This window comes from Channa argus, chromosome 4 (assembly GCF_033026475.1).
Source record: "Channa argus isolate prfri chromosome 4, Channa argus male v1.0, whole genome shotgun sequence".
Lineage (NCBI taxonomy): Eukaryota > Metazoa > Chordata > Actinopteri > Anabantiformes > Channidae > Channa > Channa argus.
The window spans coordinates 5020482-5040831 of record NC_090200.1 but is presented as its reverse complement, the minus strand read 5'-3'; the positions used below and the strand labels follow the sequence as shown (position 1 = coordinate 5040831).

The 20350-nt window shown below is 44.0% G+C and overlaps 1 protein-coding gene across 28 annotated transcripts in view; it reads left to right on the top strand.

Moving 5' to 3' along the window:
- The window catches only part of LOC137125799 (protein unc-80 homolog), a 40773-nt gene that overhangs the window by 16324 nt on the left and 4099 nt on the right, over nt 1–20350 (top strand). For 6 of the 28 annotated variants that reach the window (XM_067501832.1, XM_067501824.1, XM_067501845.1 and 3 more), the window contains 44 exons: nt 183–336; nt 1916–2088; nt 2172–2384; nt 2483–2618; nt 2850–2983; nt 3199–3373; nt 3452–3691; nt 3973–4070; nt 4157–4360; nt 4446–4553; nt 4768–4906; nt 5171–5352; nt 5515–5646; nt 6733–6765; nt 7512–7698; nt 7851–7982; nt 8095–8238; nt 8453–8553; nt 9996–10082; nt 10197–10380; nt 10581–10675; nt 10864–10953; nt 11057–11158; nt 11273–11453; nt 11579–11844; nt 12007–12141; nt 12253–12391; nt 12626–12722; nt 12841–13011; nt 13123–13215; nt 13343–13561; nt 13662–13892; nt 14969–15092; nt 15182–15307; nt 15397–15520; nt 16062–16268; nt 16347–16531; nt 16657–16822; nt 16981–17160; nt 17255–17402; nt 18190–18246; nt 19223–19304; nt 19638–19743; nt 20108–20128. In XM_067501832.1, the coding sequence (XP_067357933.1) occupies nt 183–336; nt 1916–2088; nt 2172–2384; nt 2483–2618; nt 2850–2983; nt 3199–3373; nt 3452–3691; nt 3973–4070; nt 4157–4360; nt 4446–4553; nt 4768–4906; nt 5171–5352; nt 5515–5646; nt 6733–6765; nt 7512–7698; nt 7851–7982; nt 8095–8238; nt 8453–8553; nt 9996–10082; nt 10197–10380; nt 10581–10675; nt 10864–10953; nt 11057–11158; nt 11273–11453; nt 11579–11844; nt 12007–12141; nt 12253–12391; nt 12626–12722; nt 12841–13011; nt 13123–13215; nt 13343–13561; nt 13662–13892; nt 14969–15092; nt 15182–15307; nt 15397–15520; nt 16062–16268; nt 16347–16531; nt 16657–16822; nt 16981–17160; nt 17255–17402; nt 18190–18246; nt 19223–19304; nt 19638–19743; nt 20108–20128 (6301 nt within the window). The remainder of the gene's footprint in view (nt 1–182; nt 337–1915; nt 2089–2171; nt 2385–2482; nt 2619–2849; nt 2984–3198; nt 3374–3451; nt 3692–3972; nt 4071–4156; nt 4361–4445; nt 4554–4767; nt 4907–5170; nt 5353–5514; nt 5647–6732; nt 6766–7511; nt 7699–7850; nt 7983–8094; nt 8239–8452; nt 8554–9995; nt 10083–10196; nt 10381–10580; nt 10676–10863; nt 10954–11056; nt 11159–11272; nt 11454–11578; nt 11845–12006; nt 12142–12252; nt 12392–12625; nt 12723–12840; nt 13012–13122; nt 13216–13342; nt 13562–13661; nt 13893–14968; nt 15093–15181; nt 15308–15396; nt 15521–16061; nt 16269–16346; nt 16532–16656; nt 16823–16980; nt 17161–17254; nt 17403–18189; nt 18247–19222; nt 19305–19637; nt 19744–20107; nt 20129–20350) is intronic. The other 22 variants (XM_067501841.1, XM_067501842.1, XM_067501849.1 and 19 more) reach the window with 19 other exon arrangements.

The following is a 20350-nucleotide window of genomic DNA, read 5'->3' as shown; positions in this document are numbered from 1 at the left end:
TTTTTTCTACTGGGAAAAGTGATCAAGACGTCATTAACCAGCTTTTTTGATCTGGTTGTAGTAGCTTTACTAGTCTTTTTTTTAATTTATATTTGATGTGCTTTGTACAGAAAACACAATAGATCAATGAAATGAAATACATAAATGTTGTGTGTGTGTGTGTGTGTGTGTGTGTGTCTTAGGTGAAGTTCACCAGTGCAGTTAAGTTGTCAGAAGGAGGTGCTGCAGGGCCTGAGTACGGCAGGGATGAGGAGGAGAATTTCTTCAAGCGGCTCGGTAAATGGAGGTCTGGCAGGAGGAATCCATCCAAGCTTCACCACACAGAAGAGAAAGATGGTAGACCTCCCCCACCCCAGGGTGCCCCTCGCCCACCACAGACCATCGTGCTGTGTCTAGTTCTTTCTCTCTGTCTGTCCCTGCCTCTGTATGTCCATGTTGTGTCTTGTCTCGCCTCACAAGTTGTGGTCTGTTCTCTTCTGCCAGTTCGTTCGTAAGCCATTATTCATCGCCAGAAGGCTGCTTGGGACACTATTAGCCTGAATGCATTATTTTCAATCCACAAAGTTTGATTGACAACTGCTCCAAACTTCAAAAGTTCATGAAAAACAATGCAGTTGTGGTGCTTCAAAGATTATGGTTCCTATCACAGGTACCATTTGCTTTCATTCACATTATCTAATGATGATGTCTGCAAGCCACTAAAATAGACAATTATGTCAGACATTTATATAATGACCAGAAAGAATGAACGAGAGTGAATATTTCCTGTGTACTTCCGGAAAACAAACTTAAATGCATTTGCATTTCTTGATTCCACTTCAAAGGGCTTTTGGCAACGTTTGAATTTGTACCTAAGCTCCAGGTCCTGTTAGTGGGGAAAAGTCTACTTTGAATATTGTAGGTATTACAGAGGGTACTTGGTGTATTTTCCTCAGTATAAATATGCATGAATTCAGCTTATAAACATTGTAAGGTCGATGGAGGTCTAGGGCTGTGGCTTTGCCTCAGGCCCTGTTAATAGTTTGGCCTTTCCCTGCATATAGAAGCCAGAAGTGCCATCGGTTCAGTGTTTTTCATTGACTTTTTAAAACGCACCAAATTCCCCAAACATGAACTGTGCAGTGAGCGGTCGTCGTATGTATGTACGATCCCAAGACAACACATCCAGAGAAGCAGATTTCTCCATAGCAATAAAAAAAAGTAGAACTACAAACACACACCCACATGGCAACTACGTCCCGTACTACTAATTCTACATTCCCTATGCACGTCCTCTTCACAATGAACCCTTCCCTCTTTCTTTCTCATTACGGAGGAAAGAGAGGAATGGTGGTGTATTATGTCTATGAAACCATCTTTCTGCCATTGAGCACATCTCTGTGGCACCTCAAGCATGATGCAGTCAGTGCTTTCGTGTCTCTTCTGTGGTGATGTCTGGTGGTATTTCCCAATGCCTGATGATCAGTGAAGTGATGGGGTCCACAGACGGCTTTCTTCTGTACGGCTCAGTTACACTTGTCATTTCTGTGTGATTTATGAGCTCACGTTATGTGGCATAGATTATATTAAATCATTTCAACTCAATGTAATTGTTTTTTTTGTTTGTTTGATTTTGTTTTGCTAACATAACATAGAATTGAAAATCCAAGTGTAACCTCCGCCAGTGGCTGTGTGTTCATCTCTCAATCAGCTCAGTTTGTCAGTGGCTCTTCAGCGCTTTCTCTTTGAAATGTCATGGATGGTGATGTTGCTTCCTGCAATGTCTGAATGTAACCTTAAGTGCTCCTGTTGTCTGAAAATTTCCATCCACCTGCTCTGTTTTTCTGTTCTCTGGCAACTGCTGCTCTCTTCATATTCTTCTCCTCTTGTCATCCTCTCTCGTCTGTCCTGCGCTTCTCTTCATCTTCTCCTCCAGATCCCCATGGTTTTCAGGAGCGTCTAGCAGCCTCTCAGGAGGCAATGAAGAACAAGAACGTTGTGAACTTGGGCGGAATCCGACAGGGTATGAAACGCTTCCAGTTTCTCCTGAACTGCTGTGAGCCGGGAACCATACCTGACGCCTCCATCCTTGCTGCTGCCCTGGACCTGGTATGTTTAATTTTGGACGAAAAACCGGTCACTCGCTAAAGTCTGTGATTTTACAATGTGTTTGCACTGCCTGGTTCTTTTAGGAAGCTCCGGTTGTGGCCCGGGCATCCCTGTTCCTTGAATGTGCCAGATTTGTCCACCGCTGCAACCGGGGCAACTGGCCAGAGTGGATGAAGGGCCACCATGTTAATATCACAAAAAAAGGACTGTCAAGGGGCCGATCACCTATTGTGGGCAACAAGAGAAACCAGAAACTCCAGTGGAACGCTGCTAAACATTTCTGCCAATGGGGAGATGTGAGTTAAAGATTTATTTACATTTTTTTTTATAGGGGCTCCTAATAATAAAGCTTTACTGTAAGAAGGTGTTTTTTTTGTGTGTTTAATCTAATCAGGCAATTGGCACAAGGCTCAGCGAACTTTGTCACTCTGACAGCGAGAGCCCTGCTAACATCCTGGGTTACATTTATGATGAGGAGACGAAACGGAGAATGAGAAAAGAAGATGAGGAAGAGGACTATTTAGATGACAGTGAGTCACGAGATGTGTTTGGTGCCTTAGCTGCATGGTTTTGGTGGATGTGGTTTTATAAAAAAAATCAATTTGTACTTAAAAAAAAAAAAATATTTAAAACAACAGAACCATTTTTCTTTGTTTTCAACACCACATCAACACAAAAAGCATAGAGCCTAATGTGTGTTTGTGTGTTTTTCGTTTGTTTGGTTTTTATATTTTTTTTTTTATCTATCAATTCAACCCAAGACACAGTCAATCCTACAAAATGTGGCTGCCCTTTTGCTCTGAAGATGGCTGCCTGCCAGCTTTTGTTGGAAATCACTACTTTCCTACGAGAGACCTTTCCCTGCTTACCGCGACCACGCACTGAACCACTTGTGGTCAGTAGTTAAATCTTCTGTGGAACAATATGTATGCATTCATTGTGTGTAATGATGAATGATAAAGTTTATTCAAGGACATTTGGTCTTTGTAAAGGTAGATAGCTATGGTGTTAAGAAAATAAAATGCAATAGAAAGTGAACAAGTTCAGAATAAATGCACTAATAAAGTAACAGAATTTATGTAAAGTGACGTGAACAGTGCTCAAATGCAGGATCTGGAGAGCTGCCGTCTGCGTTTAGACCCGGAAGGTCGACACCGCTACGAGAGAAAGATAAGCTTCGCTGGCATCCTTGATGACGAAGATGGACACGATTCACTCAACAGCAGCAGCCATACTCTGAAGTCCGACACGACCTGTGATGATAAAAAGACCCAGGAGCCCCAAGGTAAGATCTGGCGCCATGGCGACTGGGCCGCTTGGTTTATTATTGTGACGCGTGCTGCTTACTCACTGATAATTATAGACCATCTCTCCCCACTTCGAACACCTCCAGCACCCATCCGCAAAATTCGTATCGGAGGCTCCCGCCTGCTTCAGATCAAAGGCGCTCGCAGTTTCCGTGTAAAAAAAGGTGGCTCTCTGTCCTCCGTACGCAGAGCAGGAAGCCTCAAGAGCACCAAACTGTCCCGACAGGACTCTGAATCAGAGAACGAAGAAGGGCTGCTGTCACAAACACATAGCAGGGACACTGTTACAGATATAGGTAAGGCTTAGCTGAAATGAATTTCTCATGAACTTATGGGATTTGTCATTTCTTGTGAATGCATTTTTAATTACACGTGCATTCTGGGCATATTTCTGGGTTAATGGAGGAGAGACTATTAAAGTAATACGTGCCAGTAACTGTCAATTAACAATCTTCAGAAGTGACGACGACCACTTTGAAGCAGCATTTTGTGTGTGTGTGTGATGAAGACCTTATACATTTGTTATTCAAGAGATGTTTGTCGTAGCTGTTCTCGGTGCTCCTTGTGCCTGTTGCAGGCAGTCCCTTCAGCACGAGTGAACCCAGCATAGAGCCAGAGGGCCCGAGCAGTGGGGGAACAGAGGACAACTACCACCGCAACATGTCGTGGCTTCACGTATGTCGAACTGTACGTTTATGGTGGGTCTCTGTGTTCCCTCTTATATACTGACCCCCCCCCCCCCTCCCCCTCTCTGGCCTCAGATTATGATCCTGCTGTGCAACCAGCAGAGTTTCATCTGTACCCATATAGACTTCTGCCACCCACGCTGCTACCAGCATCACAGCCGCTCGTGCGCCCGCCTGGTGCGTGCCATCAAACTCGTATATGGTGAGACTGTGGACAGCCTGAGGGAGGACACTGCCTCCTCTGGTTACACAGGGTTACGCGCTAAAAAACATAAAGAGGTGGGTGTTTATTGTGACAGGGCCCCCGATTGACTAAACCGATGCGTCTTGGCTGGCAGTCTTGAAAAATCTTGTGCCTTTTTAGTGCTCAGATAAGTCTTGCCTGAGGACCCCATCCATGAAGAGAAGACCCACTGACTCCAACACAGAAGGGAAGAAGGATACGGGCATGCTCAAGTATATTCGCAACCAGGTGAACAAGCTTTTACATCTTTACTACTCTAACTTCTAATATTTGTCAGGTTTAGGTCTTACTAGATGATGGGAAGACTTATGATGTTCTATCACTGCTACAGGGACATTAAGCCACTTGTTCTATAGTTCTATAGCACAACCTCAGGCACGAATTAAAGCATTTTTAAGATTTACCTTTTAACGCATTCTACACTTGCCTGTGTTTCTTCCAGGTGATGAGTTTGTCACCTGCTCCCCTGTCACTGCTCATCAAGGCAGCTCCTATCTTGACTGACGACATGTATGGAGACATTCAGCCTGCAGCCTGGGAACTCTTGCTCAGTGTGGATGAACATATGGCAGCTGCTGCTGGTGAGTCGACCATCAGGCTGGGCGTCAGTGCTCTGTGGGTCAACCCGATAGTTTATAAAGATCAGATTATTACACCACTGTAGTGTGGAAAACATTTCGTCCTGGACATTCAGTCGTTGTATAGTTTCCTTCTTGTTTACTCTGCCCTCTATCACTAACATCTTTTCTATCTCTGCCCCTTTTTCTTTGTCTCTCTTGCCTTCTCACCTCCCTCGTCCATTTTATTTCTGTCTCTCCTCACTCCTCCTCCTGAATCCCCTCCAGCTGCCATGTTCCTTCTGTGTGCGGTCAAGGTACCAGATGCGGTGACCGAAATGATGACGGCAGAGTTTCAGCATCAGGAGGCCTGCCAGCGTATTAACTCCGTCCTGAAGTTTTACACGCTGTGGCGGTTCCGCTACCAGGTGTGGCCTCGCATGGAGGAAGGAGCACAGCAGATCTTTAAGGTACAGAGTAATACATATTAGTATAGAGATTAGGATCTCTATACTGTTCCCGAAGTGAAACTGCAGACTTCGCGCTAGCTCAATTTAAGCAATTTTGGTGCTATTTAATTTAGACATATCATCTCAAAGAACGTGATGTTTTTTTTCTTTTTCGTGTTTCAGATCCCTCCACCGAGCATCAACTTCACCCTGCCATCTCCTATACTGGGCATGCCCTGTGTCCCCATATTCGACCCCCCCTGGGTGCCCCAGAACACTGGCAGTGTCCAGGATCCGATTAATGAAGACCAGTCTGTAAGTATCAGCTCCGCTTTAGATCTGTTGCCTAATCATCCATACAGTACATACTTACTAATACTAATAGAAAATTAGTAAGCGGTACCATCTGTTTATGTTGTCTACATAATTTGTAAATTTACTTTTTTAAATGCACACACAAACTTTACAGGTAGCTTTATATTTACTGTACACCTGCCAAAATATGTGTGAGCGCAGAGTTTTTTCTTTCAAATTGCAATAGAAAAAATATTTCATTACTGGCCTATCTCAGATACTTGCGGTATCTGTACGTGCAGCCCGTTGTATTTTCCGGAAAGACACGTTAGTATAATTTGGAGGCCCACTAAAAGTGTGGCTTCAGGGATGCCAGTATCAGTTCACTTGTCCTGATAGCTGTTGGTCGTGTGCCACCATAATGTTAACTTTTCTTATTTTACGTGAAATCGTCTCTAGCGGTTTTATTAGGGCAGTGTTTGTGATCATCGGTATGTTGGTATAGTGACCATGTTTGCATTTGGCTGCAAGCACTGCTGCCCTTCAGTACAACCCTTAACAGGCCTATACGGTCGTGTCTTTGTCTTGTTTAAAACTAATAGTTTAAGTCCTGCCTTTGTAATTTAAACTGTGTCACTAATTCACTTCCTATGAAAGCCTTTGTATTTTCGGGAGATAGACATCTCACTTATATTTTAAAGTGAGGCTAGATTCAATCAGCTGTCATCGTGGTTAGGGGCAAGTAAGGAAAGTACTTGTTGCTTTTTAACAATGAAACATATTTTGATTATTTCCTGCTTAAGCTCGCATTGTAGTAAAAATAGAGAAATAATGTAGTTTTGACTGCTTCAAAAGCAATTGTTGTTTTTGCTGTGCAAGTACGATATAAGTGCACCAAGAAATCTGCAGATTTGAGAAAAATAAATCTAATACAGTTCTAAGGTTTTAACTGATTATTTTAAGTCGTAAAAGCGATTTCTTGGTGTTTCATTTTTTTTCCTTGTCTTTTCTGTTAAAAAGCATGATTTCTCAAAATGTGTTTTAGAGACTTTGATGATCTGTGAGCACATGTTCTATAATTTATCTATCGACTGTCTTTGTTTTTAGTACCCCACATTAATTCAGTCAGTCCATACCATAGTAAGTTGGTATTTCTGTCCGGATGTTTGTGCTGATGCATCTTGTTACCTCAGATCATTAATGACAGAAGGGAAATTTGTCTCCATTAAGTGGTGGGAGGTGCAGGATTTTATTCTGGATCACAAGCTGGGGCAGTTTGAGACAGTTGCATCTTGGTTAGTGATACACACCACACTTAAAGTGTCCTAGCACTTGGTGTGGCTGCTGAAATAAAACACTAACAGCATGCATCGGACATTCAGACATTTTGTATGTTTCGTACTGTGGATGCATGGTCATTGGATGAGAATGACTTTGCTGTGTATGTTTTTCATACCATGCGTTGAGCCTATTAGGGTATGTTATGTGTATGAGCACTTGTGCGAATGCTGTGAGGCATTTACTGTACACAAGATACAGTAAATTCTCCAAATTCCAGTCTAGATTTGTTTTGTGTCACAATTTGTTATGATTGAAATCTTTCCTATTTGCCATTTTAACTGTGTTTCTCATGATACTGGGGATGGTCTTCGAGCATGAGATTAGTGTGCTGGAGGAGAGTTACTGTATTAATGTGTTGTCCAGTCTACATTACGATATGCTATTTACATGTAAATGTAAGCCTAGAATAGCTGTGCACACACATTACTGGAACATTTAAAGTGTTTAGTGTTGTTGAAAATGTGTATTCCCTCATTTTGAATTGTCTGTTTGTCTGCAAATGCTGTTTTTCCTCTGTGCTTCTTGATGCAATGCCCCCGTTCCAGAAATCCTTCTCAGCGCGTGCAGTATCACGTTCCCACCAGCGGGCCGAGCATATTCTAAAGAATCTGCAGCAGGAAGAGGAGAAGAGGCGTCTGGGCCGTGAGGCCAGCATCATCACGGCCATCCCCGTGGCTCAGGAGGCCTGCTATGAGCCCACATGCAGTCCGCCTCCCGAGCAGGAGGAAGAAGGTGGGGCCATCAAAAGCACATGTAGTACAATTCTAAACAAGTACTGGAAACATTAGATAAGGAAAGGGCGAGCTACTTTTCGGCTCTGTACCCTGATGGCATGTTTTTTGCTTTGTATCGACGCCGGCCATGTCTGACATTGATCCCGCCAGCAGAAGAAGTGGCGAACCTGACGTCACGGCGTCTGTCTGTCAGCCCATCCTGTGCCTCCAGCAACTCTCACAGAAACTACTCCTTCCGTCGAGGCTCTGTGTGGTCTGTTCGCTCAATGGCCAGTGCTGAAGGTATAAAAGCCAATACTCTGACTTTATCATAGAAATATTACATCTGCCTTTTTTCTTTTTTTAAATATAGCTCACGCTTAAAAAGTATTGTTTCGTGTGGGTTTTTTGTTAGATGAAGAGAACACAACAGAACACACTCCAACTCACCACATGCTACAGCCACCCCAAGCTGTTTTCCCAGCCTGCATCTGTGCTGCAGTACTACCCATAGTGCACCTCATGGAGGACGGAGAGGTTCGAGAAGATGGCGTGGCTGGTAGGTGCCATTGTACAAGGAGCGGTTTGCGTATAGATTTAAAAGTAATATGTTAAACCAACACACACTGGACCTAAATATTCAACGAAAATGATTTTCAATAATATTTTTCTACATAGTCAACAGTCATAAAAAAAAATTAGCATTTGAACAATTTTTAATTTAGAAATATTTGTGTTTACAATTATGAATATTGATTTCAATGTTTCTTCAGTGAGTGCTGTTGCCCAACAAATCCTTTGGAACTGTCTGATTGAAGATCCAGCCCTAGTTCTCCGTCACTTCCTGGAAAAACTAACCGTGAGCAACAGACAGGTAAAGCAAACTCAGCTTCAGTTGTGAAAACCCCACAATGGTCAATGAAATAACTTGAAACTGACGAAAGTGATTAACTTAAAATTGACTAAAAATCAGACATTAGTTTTGAAAAAGCATTAAAAAAAAAAAAAAAAACTGATGAAACTGACAAACTAAAGTGTGTCCTGTGCTTTGGCATCACAGGTGTCTTCAAACTTGCAATCAGTCCGTCTGGCTATTGAGAAGGTGAAAAGTAATCGCTGTGCTGTTATGTATTATGGTGTGTACCGCACTGAACACGAACCACAGAAAGCTCAGGAGAGAGAGTTGTTTCAGGAAAATTAGAAAGAAAAGTATAAACAAACATATTACAGGTAAAGGCTATAAGACCATCTTCAAGCAGCGTGATGTTCCTGTGACCACAGTCGCACATATTATTCAGAAGTTTAAGGTCCAAGGAACTGTAGCCATCTTCCCTGGATGTGGCCGCAAGAGACAAATTGCTAACAAATTGAAGAGATGGATAATGGGAACGGTAACCAAAGAGCCCAGAACAGCTTTCAAAGAGATTAGTGATGAACTCCAAGGTCAAGATAACATCAGTGTCAGATTGCACCGTGCGTCACGGTTTGAGCTAAAGTGGACTTAATGGAAGAGGAGGACTCTTCCATTAACCAGAACTGTTTGGCAAGGCACATCTGCTCTATGTCCACAGATCCAAAAATGAAGCACAGAAAGAAAAGAACAGTGTACTTGCTGTGAAACATGGAGGAGGCTCGGTTATGTTGTGAGGCTGCTTTGCTGCGTCTGTCACAGGGTGTCTTCAATCTGTGTAGGGTACAATGAAATCTCATGACTATCAAAGCATTATGGAGCAAAATGTGCTGCCCAGTGTCAGAAAGCTTAGTCTCAGTCGCAGGACAATGACCCAAAACACACAGCTTAAGATGCGAAACATTAGACGATTCTGAAGTGGCCCTCAATGAGCCCTGATCAAAGTCTATTAAATGTCTGTGGAAAGAGCTGAAACATGCAGTTTGGAGAAGGCAAATGTAGTAGTATTAGTATTATTATTATTATTATTATTATTATTATTATTATTATTATTATTATTATTATTATTATTAGGGCAACGAAATATTAACTTAAGGGCCCCATCAGTTCTGTAAAGGCCCAACTTCAATAGTTTTTTTTTTTTTTTATGATTCTGTTTAACCACAATTCAAAAGCAATCTCTGATTTTAAGTACAATTTTAGTAAATTTGTTATTACTTTTGTCAGTTTCAAGTCATTTCAGTGACCATTGTGGGTTTTTCTTTCTTTAACGGAACGCTACCAACAATTTTGTTCACGGTTGTACCTCTGCTATATGTGATTGAAGATAAGTGCACATGCTAAAAGCTCATTTTGTGAAACAAAAAAAGCACCTGAGCAATGACTTGTGGCGCTTGTGTTGTCAGGATGAGCTGATGTACATGCTAAGAAAGCTCCTGCTCAACATCGGAGACCTGCCAGCCCAGACCTCTCATATCCTCTTCAACTACCTGGTGAGAAAACCATAACCTTTACTGACCTTTCTGTTTTTTTATTTTATTTGTCTTCAGTAGTCTGTAAGCTTCCTATTACCCATCAGTTTTCTCCATCAAATCTGGCTCTATCAGGTGGGACTGATCATGTACTTTGTGCGAACTCCATGTGAGTGGGGTATGGACGCCATCTCGGCCACACTAACCTTCCTATGGGAGGTGGTGGGTTATGTGGAGGGGCTGTTCTTCAAGGACCTCAAGCAGACCATGAAGAAGGAGCAGTGTGAGGTCAAACTGCTGGTCACTGCATCCATGCCAGGTACACTTACCGACTTTGCCTGATCGTAATAATGACACTGTGTGTGGTAATACTGCATATTGTAAATGATGGTATTAGTTAAACTTAATATCCCAATCACATGTACACGTACTGAGACAACTGCTTTTAAAAAACCAAGCATAATTAAATCAGGTTAAATAAATAATATAACAAATATTTTCCTCGTGTTGTTGATGCAGGGACCAAGACACTTGTGGTGCATGGGCAGAATGAATGTGACATCCCAACACAGCTGCCGGTCCATGAAGACACTCAATTTGAAGCCCTATTGAAAGTAATCACACTCTACAGATGATGTCTCTCATTCTCTGAAGATTTAGTCATCTAAAAGTTATCTCCTGTTGCTCTAAATTCAAATGATCCCTAATGAAAGTTGCCAAAAAAAACCTAAATATTAATTTAAGTAGACTCAATATAGCAAATAGAAGATGTTTGTGATGTCTCCTGTTTCTCCAACCAAAGGAGTGTCTAGAATTCTTCAACATCCCTGAAGCCAGATCAGCACACTACTTCCTAATGGACAAACGGTGGAACCTCATCCACTACAACAAGGTAGACACCATGAAACCATTCAATTACAGCTGATTGATTCAGATTTTCATTACGTTGTAAACAGCTCTTGGCAATATTTTGTGTATTTTGTACTTTTGTATAGACGTATGTAAGAGATATATACCCTTTCCGGAGGTCAGTGTCTCCTCAACTGAACCTGGTCCATATGTTGCCTGAGAAAGGACAGGAGCTTATCCAGAAACAGGTACAGACACTTAAAAACTGACAGCTACATCGCGATGAAATTAGCTTGCAAAAAAAGGAAGAAGAAGAAATAGGATTTATCTTCGATTGTTTGCATTTCCTTCTTTGTTTCAAGGTGTTTTCTCGTAAACTAGAAGAGGTCGGTCGGGTCCTCTTCCTCATCTCCCTCACCCAACACATGCCAGCAGTGCACAAGCAATCCCATGTTTCCCTGCTCCAAGAAGACCTCCTGCGTCTGCCATCGTTCCCACGAACTGCCATCGACGCCGAGTTCTCCCTGTTTAATGAACCACAAGGTTGTATCAACATATACTTCTGTTTTCCTACTTGTTATTTGTAAATGTACACAAATTTTTTTCGTTTTTTTTTAATGACACTGAGTATTTCCTCCCTTCTTGTTGACCTCTCCCTCCTCTCCCAGGCAAGGAGCTGTTTGGGTTGGACACCCTTCACAAGGTGCTGTGGATCAAGCTGCTGGAGGAGATGTTTCTGGGAATGCCCAGTGAGTACCCGTGGGGGGACGAGATGATGCTCTTCCTCAATGTCTTCAACGGGGCCTTGCTGCTGCATCCAGAGGACAGCTCCCTCCTCAGGCAGTACACGGCCACTGCTATCAACACCGCCGTTCACTTCAACCACCTCTTCTCTCTGAGTGGTTACCAGTGGATCCTCCCCACCATGCTACAGGTACAGACACGTGTCCCACGGTTAATTTCTTAAAGTACTGCAGGTAGTTGGTTCCTTGTGTTATTTAATGGTGCGTTAGTTTTAGTTCGCACCACCGGTCAGAGGATACCTGCCTCCTTTCCTACAAAGCCACAGTTTGACCTCTCTGTACTGTTGTGACAGGTTTATGCCGACTACGAGAGCAATCCCTTACTGAGGCAGGGGATCGAGTTTTGCTGCCGGCAGTTCTACATCCTTCACCGGAAGCCCTTTATCCTTCAGCTGTTTGCAAGCGTGGCTCCTCTCCTGGAATTCACCGTGAGAATTCTGAGAACACATATCTCCAAACAAATAGGTTCAATTAGTTAAGAATTAGTTTTGAGATTCCTGGGTGCCTGCAATTCTCATTTTATTTTTCTCCCATTCCAGACTAGCACCAGTACTGGGCTGTCTAAAGGAGTGTCAGCACAGTGTCTCTTTGACCTGCTGGTCTCTCTGGAGGGTGAGACCCAAGATGCTCTTGATGCTTTGGAGCTGGTCAAGGCAGAGAAACCTCTACGATCTCTAGGTGAAGTGGCAGATACCTTCACACATGCGCTGTGGTCTTTTTCTCCGTGTTTATTAAAACTGCATGGATGGACTTTGTATAGTATAAACGTGGAGGTCCCTCATGTTACTCTTAGGTTACTTTACAAAGCTTTAATTAGTCTTGAAAACTCAGAAACCAGTCATTCAAATGTTGTTATCAAAAGCCTGTATGTTAACCAAATGTCAAAATGTTATTTGGTAATTTGTTTTTCAGATTTTTGTTATGGTAATGAGGACTTGGCCTTTTCTATCAGTGAGGCCATCAAGCTGTGTGTTACTGTGGTTGCCTACGCCCCTGAATCCTTCAGGAGGTATGAAAATATACTTTGCATCATATGTTGTTGTTTTTTCTGCCTCTGTTTTTTTTTTTTTAACAACAGTCCTTCTCTGTTTTTGTGTATGTCCATGTGTCTCCATTCATCTTTTAAGTCTGCAGATGCTCATGGTGCTGGAGGCCTTGGTCCCCTGCTTCCTCCAAAAACTAAAGAGCAACACAGTTACAATGGAGTCGGCGTCTGTAGCCAGAGATGAGATCGCAGCGATCGCTGCTCTGGCCACGTCACTGCAGGCGCTACTCTACAGCTCTGAGGCCCTCACAAGGTCTGACTCTCACCAGTGCCAGCGAAAGCAAAGGCAACACTGTAACAAGTCTAAAAGAGAAGGTCATTCATTCAGATGCTTTCAGTCCTTTTCTCTACATCTTCTCCACAGGCCCATGACAGCCCCACAGATATCCCGCTGTGATCAGGGCCATAAGGGAGGCACTACAGCCAACCACGCCATGTCAGGAGGGGTCAACACCAGGTCAGGACGATACCATGTCCATTTGTAAGAGATAATTTAGCTGCCCGTGAGACAGTCTCCGAATAGATGGCTAGAGCGCAGTTCTCGAGTTTACGGCCTGAGCCTGAAGTCCTGTTTGTGTTTCCAGGGACAACCTTCACCTGTTGGAAGAGGGGCAGGGCATGCCAAGGGAGGAGCTGGACGAGCGCATTGCCAGAGAGGAGTTCCGCCGGCCAAGGGAGTCCCTCTTAAACATCTGCACTGAGTTTTACAAACACTGTGGCCCACGACTCAAAATCCTGCAGAATGTTGCTGGTGAGCCCAGGGTTACGGCACTAGAGCTGCTGGACATCAAGTCCCACATGAGGTGATGAGGTTTACTCATACGCGTCACAAAAACACAACAGCATTCGTAAAAATTTGCAAAAGTCGCACTGACAGCGCGTCCCGATGTGTCCCTTTCGCAGGCTGGCTGAGATCGCCCACGCCCTGCTGAAGCTGGCACCCTATGACACCCTGACCATGGAGAGCCGAGGGCTGCGGCGCTACATCATGGAGATGCTGCCAATCACCGACTGGTCATCTGAAGCTGTTCGCCCCGCGCTCATCCTCATTCTCAAGAGGCTGGACCGCATGTTCAACAAAATCCACAAGATGCCTACGCTCAGGTGCGCTCGCCCACAGGCACTATGCACCAGGTCTGTTGACTACAACCCCCCTTTTTCTCTGTCTCCCTGTGAGTGTATCGTGCTGTACCAGTGCCGTGGTGTGTACAGTAGATAGACGGCTTCTTGGCACTGTCCTCTGTAGCGCTGCCTTCATGGGTGATGTACCGTAAGTGCTGCTGTGGTGTGTGTAATTGCGCAGTCACGTCAGGGTGTGTGTGTGTGTGTGAGGAGGTAAATTCATTCATTCGTGTGTGTGATGATGTGTGCACTAACAACGGTGTTCCCTCTAAGCCAAGAGTGTCCAGTCTTGTGTCTCGAGAGATGACGGAGACTTTCATTTGAGAATAAATCAACACGCACTATGTCCACAGACTAACGCAGTGTCACTTCTGATATCTTTTACTTGCTAATATTTTCTTTTAAATTGTACACTCATAGCTTGTACTGCGATTCTTTTTTTAATGCTTTTACCAAGGAGCATTGTTGCAGTGTAATAGCAAACAGATAAACAGCATTATTTTATGCAGAGCTTTACATTAATTGCACATAGAAAAATGTTGCATGTCGGACATCGATGGGCACCACAAGAACATTGAATGTGCTTGTTTATATTTTTTTGTTATTCTAGTTACACGAAGCTTCTGTTTTAGCTTTATTGCTTTAGATAAATCCGTCGACTCATTTTTACTACCTAAGAAATCTTGTGCGTGAGATGAACAGGACAACGATGGCCAAAATCGGCAAACCTGCCTCCTCTTCCACGATGTAAGATCGGCTCTCGCTGGCTCAGAGGGGTACGCAGGTGTGATTCCCACAGGGACCGGTTACTGTTGAGTGTGCTATGTTTGTGAGCTTTGCAATATTCGCTGTCACTATGGTGTTTATTACATTCATCAAGGTGATGATTAAATGGGTGGGGGGTTGGGGGGGACTTTTATTGATGATCTTGTGCCACTTTGGAGTCATTTCAAAAGAAGCTGATGTGATAGAAATGAGACGGCCTTTTCCAATCGTATATGACATGAATGTTTTGTTGGTTTTTTAAGTCGTGACAATTTTTTAAAATTTGGGTGTGGGGTGGTTTTGTACGGTTGCGTGCTCACCAGGAGACAGGTGGAGTGGGAGGCAGCCAGCAACCTGATCGAGGGGATCTGCCTGACCCTTCAACGGCAGCCCATCATTTCTTTTCTCCCACACCTTCGTTCGCTGATCAACGTCTGTGTGAACCTGGTACGGAAACACACAACGGGCTGCAAACTAATATGTTGTCACTCTTGTTCTGTCAGTGTATCTGAGCGTGTATGTTTTCGTCTTGTCAGGTGATGGGTGTGGTTGGACCTTCCAGCGTGGCAGATGGGCTACCACTGCTCCACCTCAGCCCCTACCTCTCTCCCCCACTGCCCTTCAGCACAGCAGTGGTCCGGCTAGTTGCTCTGCAGATTCAGGTAAGCCTTACTCGTACTCTTTCGACTGCTCATCGATGGTCCACTCAAAATGTCTAAGTTTTGCTTCCTCAATTTTAACCCCCCCTTAGGCCTTGAAGGAGGATTTCCCTCTCAGTCATGTGATCTCGCCTTTCACCAATCAGGAGAGGCGAGAGGGGATGCTGCTCAACCTGCTCATTCCCTTTGTCCTTACAGTGGGCTCTGGAAGCAAAGGTAGAAACCTGCGTGGGTGGATTTGTGTCCCCTTCTCCCAGGAATCAGTTTACCTGGGTTACTTACCAAACCTCTTTTATGTCCGCTACTTTATCTGCCTTTTTTTTTTTTTTCAATTTACAGTGCATCCAGAAACTATTCACAGTGCTTAACATCCATATTTTGCTATGTTACAGCCTTATTCAAAAATGTATCAAATTCATTATTTTTCCCCAAATCTACAAACAACGTGAAAGAAGTTTGTTTAAAATCTTTGTAATTTACCAAAAAATAAAGAACAAAAACAAAAAAAACCTTCCGAATGCACTGTGTCACATTGTTGCTTAATAGCATTAAACGCTCTCTAATTACATTGTGCTACAAGTTTTGTAACATAAGTCTGGAACTCACTGTTGTTAAAATGAAAACATAAATCAAATTCTTTTTTTTATTAAAAATTACTTGGGTTGACAAGTAAACGGTGGATCTTTAATCGTTTTCTTAATTTCTGTCTGTATTGTGTGCTTGGTTGTTTGTAATGTCTGTGTGCTTCCCTTTGCAGACAGCCCCCACCTTGAGCCGCCGGAGATCTTCCTGCTCCTTCAGACAGTCATCAATATCCTTCTGCCTCCTCGGATCATCTCCACCTCCCGGACTAAAAACTTCATGCTGGACGCTTCCCCCGCCCACTGCTCTACCCCGGGCGACACTGGGAAAGATCTGCGCCGGGAAGGTTTAGCAGAGTCCACCAGCCAGGCTGCATATCTCGGTATGAAGGAGAACTGACCCCACTTTATATCTTGTCTTGTTCCTGCCACTGTCCCTTCTCAAGCTTTTCCCTCTCCAGCTCTGAAGGTGGTGCTGGTTTGCTTTGAGCGCTCGTTGGGAAACCAGTGGTACCGGCTAAGCCTGCAGGTAAAAGAGATGGCTCTGAGGAAGGTGGGCGGCCTTGCCTTCTGGGACTTCATAGATTTTATTGTGCGAACTCGCATCCCTATTTTCGTCCTGCTGAGACCTTTCATACAGTGCAAGGTAAAACACCAGTGACAATAGTCTGTCTTACTATAGTAAAGCTCCTATAGTTTCTCTTGGTCTTGGTGCAGTATTTTTTGTTTATCCTCACTGGAATATGGTTTTGTCACATTGGTGCTTTGTAGTTGTTGACCCAGCCAGCTGAATCCCAGGAGGAGATAACGGCACGACACCACATCGCCGATCAGCTGGAGCGACGCTTTATCCCTCGACCGCTCTGCAAGAGCTCGCTCTTTGCAGAGTTTAATAATGAACTCAAGATCCTCAAGGAGGCCGTGCACAGTGGCTCAGGTCAGACATTTACACTGAAGCCAAAACTTTCTAAGAGTTCTGTCGTCCTTTCATACTGTATCATCATCATCTCGTCATGAGTCTATGCTACTGTGTGAAAATTGTACACTCGTGTACAATAACGTCTGGTTTCCATTTTATTTACCATCACTCAACAGCTTACCAAGGCAAGACGTCTATAAGCACAGTGGGCACCTCTACATCTGCGTATCGACTCAGCCTGGCCACAATGTCACGCTCCAACACAGGCACTGGCACAGTTTGGGAACAGGACAGCCAACCGTCACGCCAGCCCTCCCAAGACACACTCAGCCGCACTGATGAGGACGATGAAGAGAGTTAAAAAAAATATAAATACATTTTACTCGCTATTTTTCTCTCACATCAGACTTTTGTTGATATCAGAACTGAAGTCCATCTTTCTCTCCCTAGATGACTCCATTAGCATTCCCAGTGTGATGAGCGAGCACGAGGCCTTCCTGCCCAGACTGATATCACAGCGCCGTTTCTCCAGCCATGCCACCGGCTCAGCGGCCCAGCAGCCTGAGGCCCCCCTCAGCACCATGCTGCCCAGCCACAGGTAGCATTTCTTAGAAACATGCGCATGTACACACGTACAAAAATTTGAATGTCTTTCCAAAGCTCAGTTATGTGCATATATAAATCTATTTACAAAAACTGAAGACAAATTGTTGACTACACATATAATCTCACTGGGGGGGTTATGTCAATAAGTGGAGCCAAGTTTTCTCTACGTTTCTGTTGTAATACAGTGAAAAGACAAAATGTTCTGTCACATATCCAGATCCCGATTGTGTAAGGAAGCGCCACCGAGTAAAATTCAAATTTAGTTGGAATATATTGTATTTATGTTTCGAAAAAGCTGATGATCAACACTGTCTCATCTGATCGAACTGACTGAGAAAACCACGAGCAACACGGTTGCTCTTTTCTATGCAGCTTTCGTTCGTTACTTTTGAAATTGGCTTCACCCGGTGAGATTATTTGTTTCCATGTCAAGAAATGTTTTGTGTGATTCCAATTATGGCCTGTTTGTGATATGTAGAGTTATAATTTGAAAGGGATCAACCAGTCATATCCCACAACCACGGTCATTGTTTCTGTGTATATCTCTGTCGATTTATAATGTTTTTTATTGAGCTACTTCAGAATGCTGCTCTGAGTTTTCTTTGTGTCTTGGTAAAAATGTTTAAAACATTCTGTTTCAGCATTAGCTAATTGTGGTCAGAGCAAAACACCCCAGGAACCCACCCTCATAAGGAAGGGGCTCAGGGACTTGGGTGCTGATGCATCTCGACTGCACTACCCTAAACTCCCATTCTCCCCCTTCGCCCCCCTTTTTACAGTGAACCCAATGTGCTAGATGAGTCCCAGGGCCTTCTGCAGGAGGGTAACCTCTCTAGGTACAGTGGCCCTCTCTCTGTGTGTGTCCCGTTAGTGCGTTCTTGCATCTGTTCGCCAGTAGGAGGGGCATCGCCTCGGGACAGCCTCCTCTATTGGCCGCCTCACCGTTGATCACTCATCCACATCCAATCGTGTCGCCTTGGCCCACCACACCTACCCCCACCCGCCCCCCCTACTTACCTACCTCTCTCTCTCTTTCTGTGTGGGTCTAGTGTGTCTCTGTCTCCCCCCCCTCCCCCACTTCCCTTTGAGTTCCACACTGACCCTCATCTTCTCAGCTCATCTGCTGTGCTGTCCTAACCAGGCCCTTACCCTCTTTTAAAAAAAAAAAAAAAAAAAAAATGAGGGCCCCTCCCTCAGCCCTGGGGCAAGGGAGCTCTGCCTCTCGCTCTCCTCTGTTACTGTAGCTGTGGTACTTCACCTAAATCAGCCTCTCTCCCATTGGCGTTTCATACTGTTTACATGTCTATAAGGCTTCTTGCTGATCAAATTGGGCGTCCTGCTCTGGATACCAATCTGCAGGGGCAAGGGGGAACTGGGGTGGCAACCATAACACACACACACACAGGTATATTTTTTTTGTCCGGGTATGTCTAGTCCTGCTTTGGCTGATCTAGCCCTATTACACACTTGGTGAAAGGCGGTGATTAAAAGTTAGAAGTGGTAAACCCGGAGTTTGAAAATGAGCACACATTTCTTTCGCCAGTGTTGCTACTCCAGCCCTTACTGTCCCCTGCACTTAGTGTATGAATCATGGCAGCACTATTTCTCTCTGCACTGTGATTTGATGTCTTGTAACATACTGTGTGTGTTGTGTAGTAAATGGGTAGAATAGCAGCGACATCTCATGGTCAGTAGCGCGTAAACAAGCACAGCTGGTGGTTGTTTTGGTTCCTTCATGGTGATATATTTCTGTGTCCTGTGTGTGTGTGTGTGTGTGTGTGTGTGACCCCTCTGATTGACTGACTGAACCAGGGTTGCCAGTGTGCAGAGTGAACCAGGCCAGCAAAACCTCCTTATACAACCTCCATTAGGAAGGAAGCGTGGCCTCAGACAGGTGTGTTTTTTTTTTTCTCTTACATACACGCTGTAACAATATTTTACATAATTTCTAATAAATGTAAGCAATTTGAATTTTTACACATTGAAACTATGCAAACTATGTGCAGTGCAAAAGAAGGGATTTTAGTTCAAATGCAAGGAGGGTGAACTGGTAGTAAGAGTTTTAAAAACGTATTTAAAGTTTTTTTAGGTCTTTTTTAATGTTTAGAAAAAGCACAAAGCCTGATCATATCCTTATCGAGCCCAGGTAAAGTACAGTAGCATTTGTCTTATTGGATAAATTGGAAAGATTAGATTCAGGACAGTACTGGGTTGCACTTTCCTGCAGCTGCGGCGCCCCCTGCTGTCCATTCCAAAGAATGAACCACGCGGTCGATCTGGAGCGAGGCTTTCTACAACCCGCAGGAGCATCCAGCCCAAGAACAAACCCCTGGGTAACAGCACAGTGCCTTCATTTGTGTGTGTGTGTGTGTGTGAGGGTACGTGAGCATCAGGGGTGAGGGAGGTGGGTGTGAGTATATCTTTGTAAATGACTGACAATGAGTTTATTAAACTTAAAAAAAAAAAAAAAAAAAGGTCAGGCTCACTCTGCACTTCAGATCAAGCATATACATAACACATAGAAAAGATATATTTTGTCATTTAAAATTCAATATATATTGTGTGTGTGCTCCCTTGAACTGACCCACCTTCCCCATTCACAACCTCTTTGTTCCAGTGCTGTTTGTTGTACCACCTGTCTCCAAACTGACTGTTCTCACTCTGTTCTGTCTCACGCCCTGTGTTTTCGAAATAAAGAAACTTTATTGGACTGTGAAGGTGAGAGACAAGACTTAACCCTTCCTCTCCACCCTGCAACGGCCCACCCCTTTTATCTGCAACCTCACCCAATAGGACGCTCTGCATGTCTGTCTTGCATCCCCTCCTGGTCCCTGCCTAGCCTTCCCTGTCCCATCCCTGCCTCCACTCTTTGGTGGTGCTGATGTGTAAGCGAGTCGCTAGCCGCCACAGCTGTCTCCGTTTTAACCTTGCGTGTGTGTG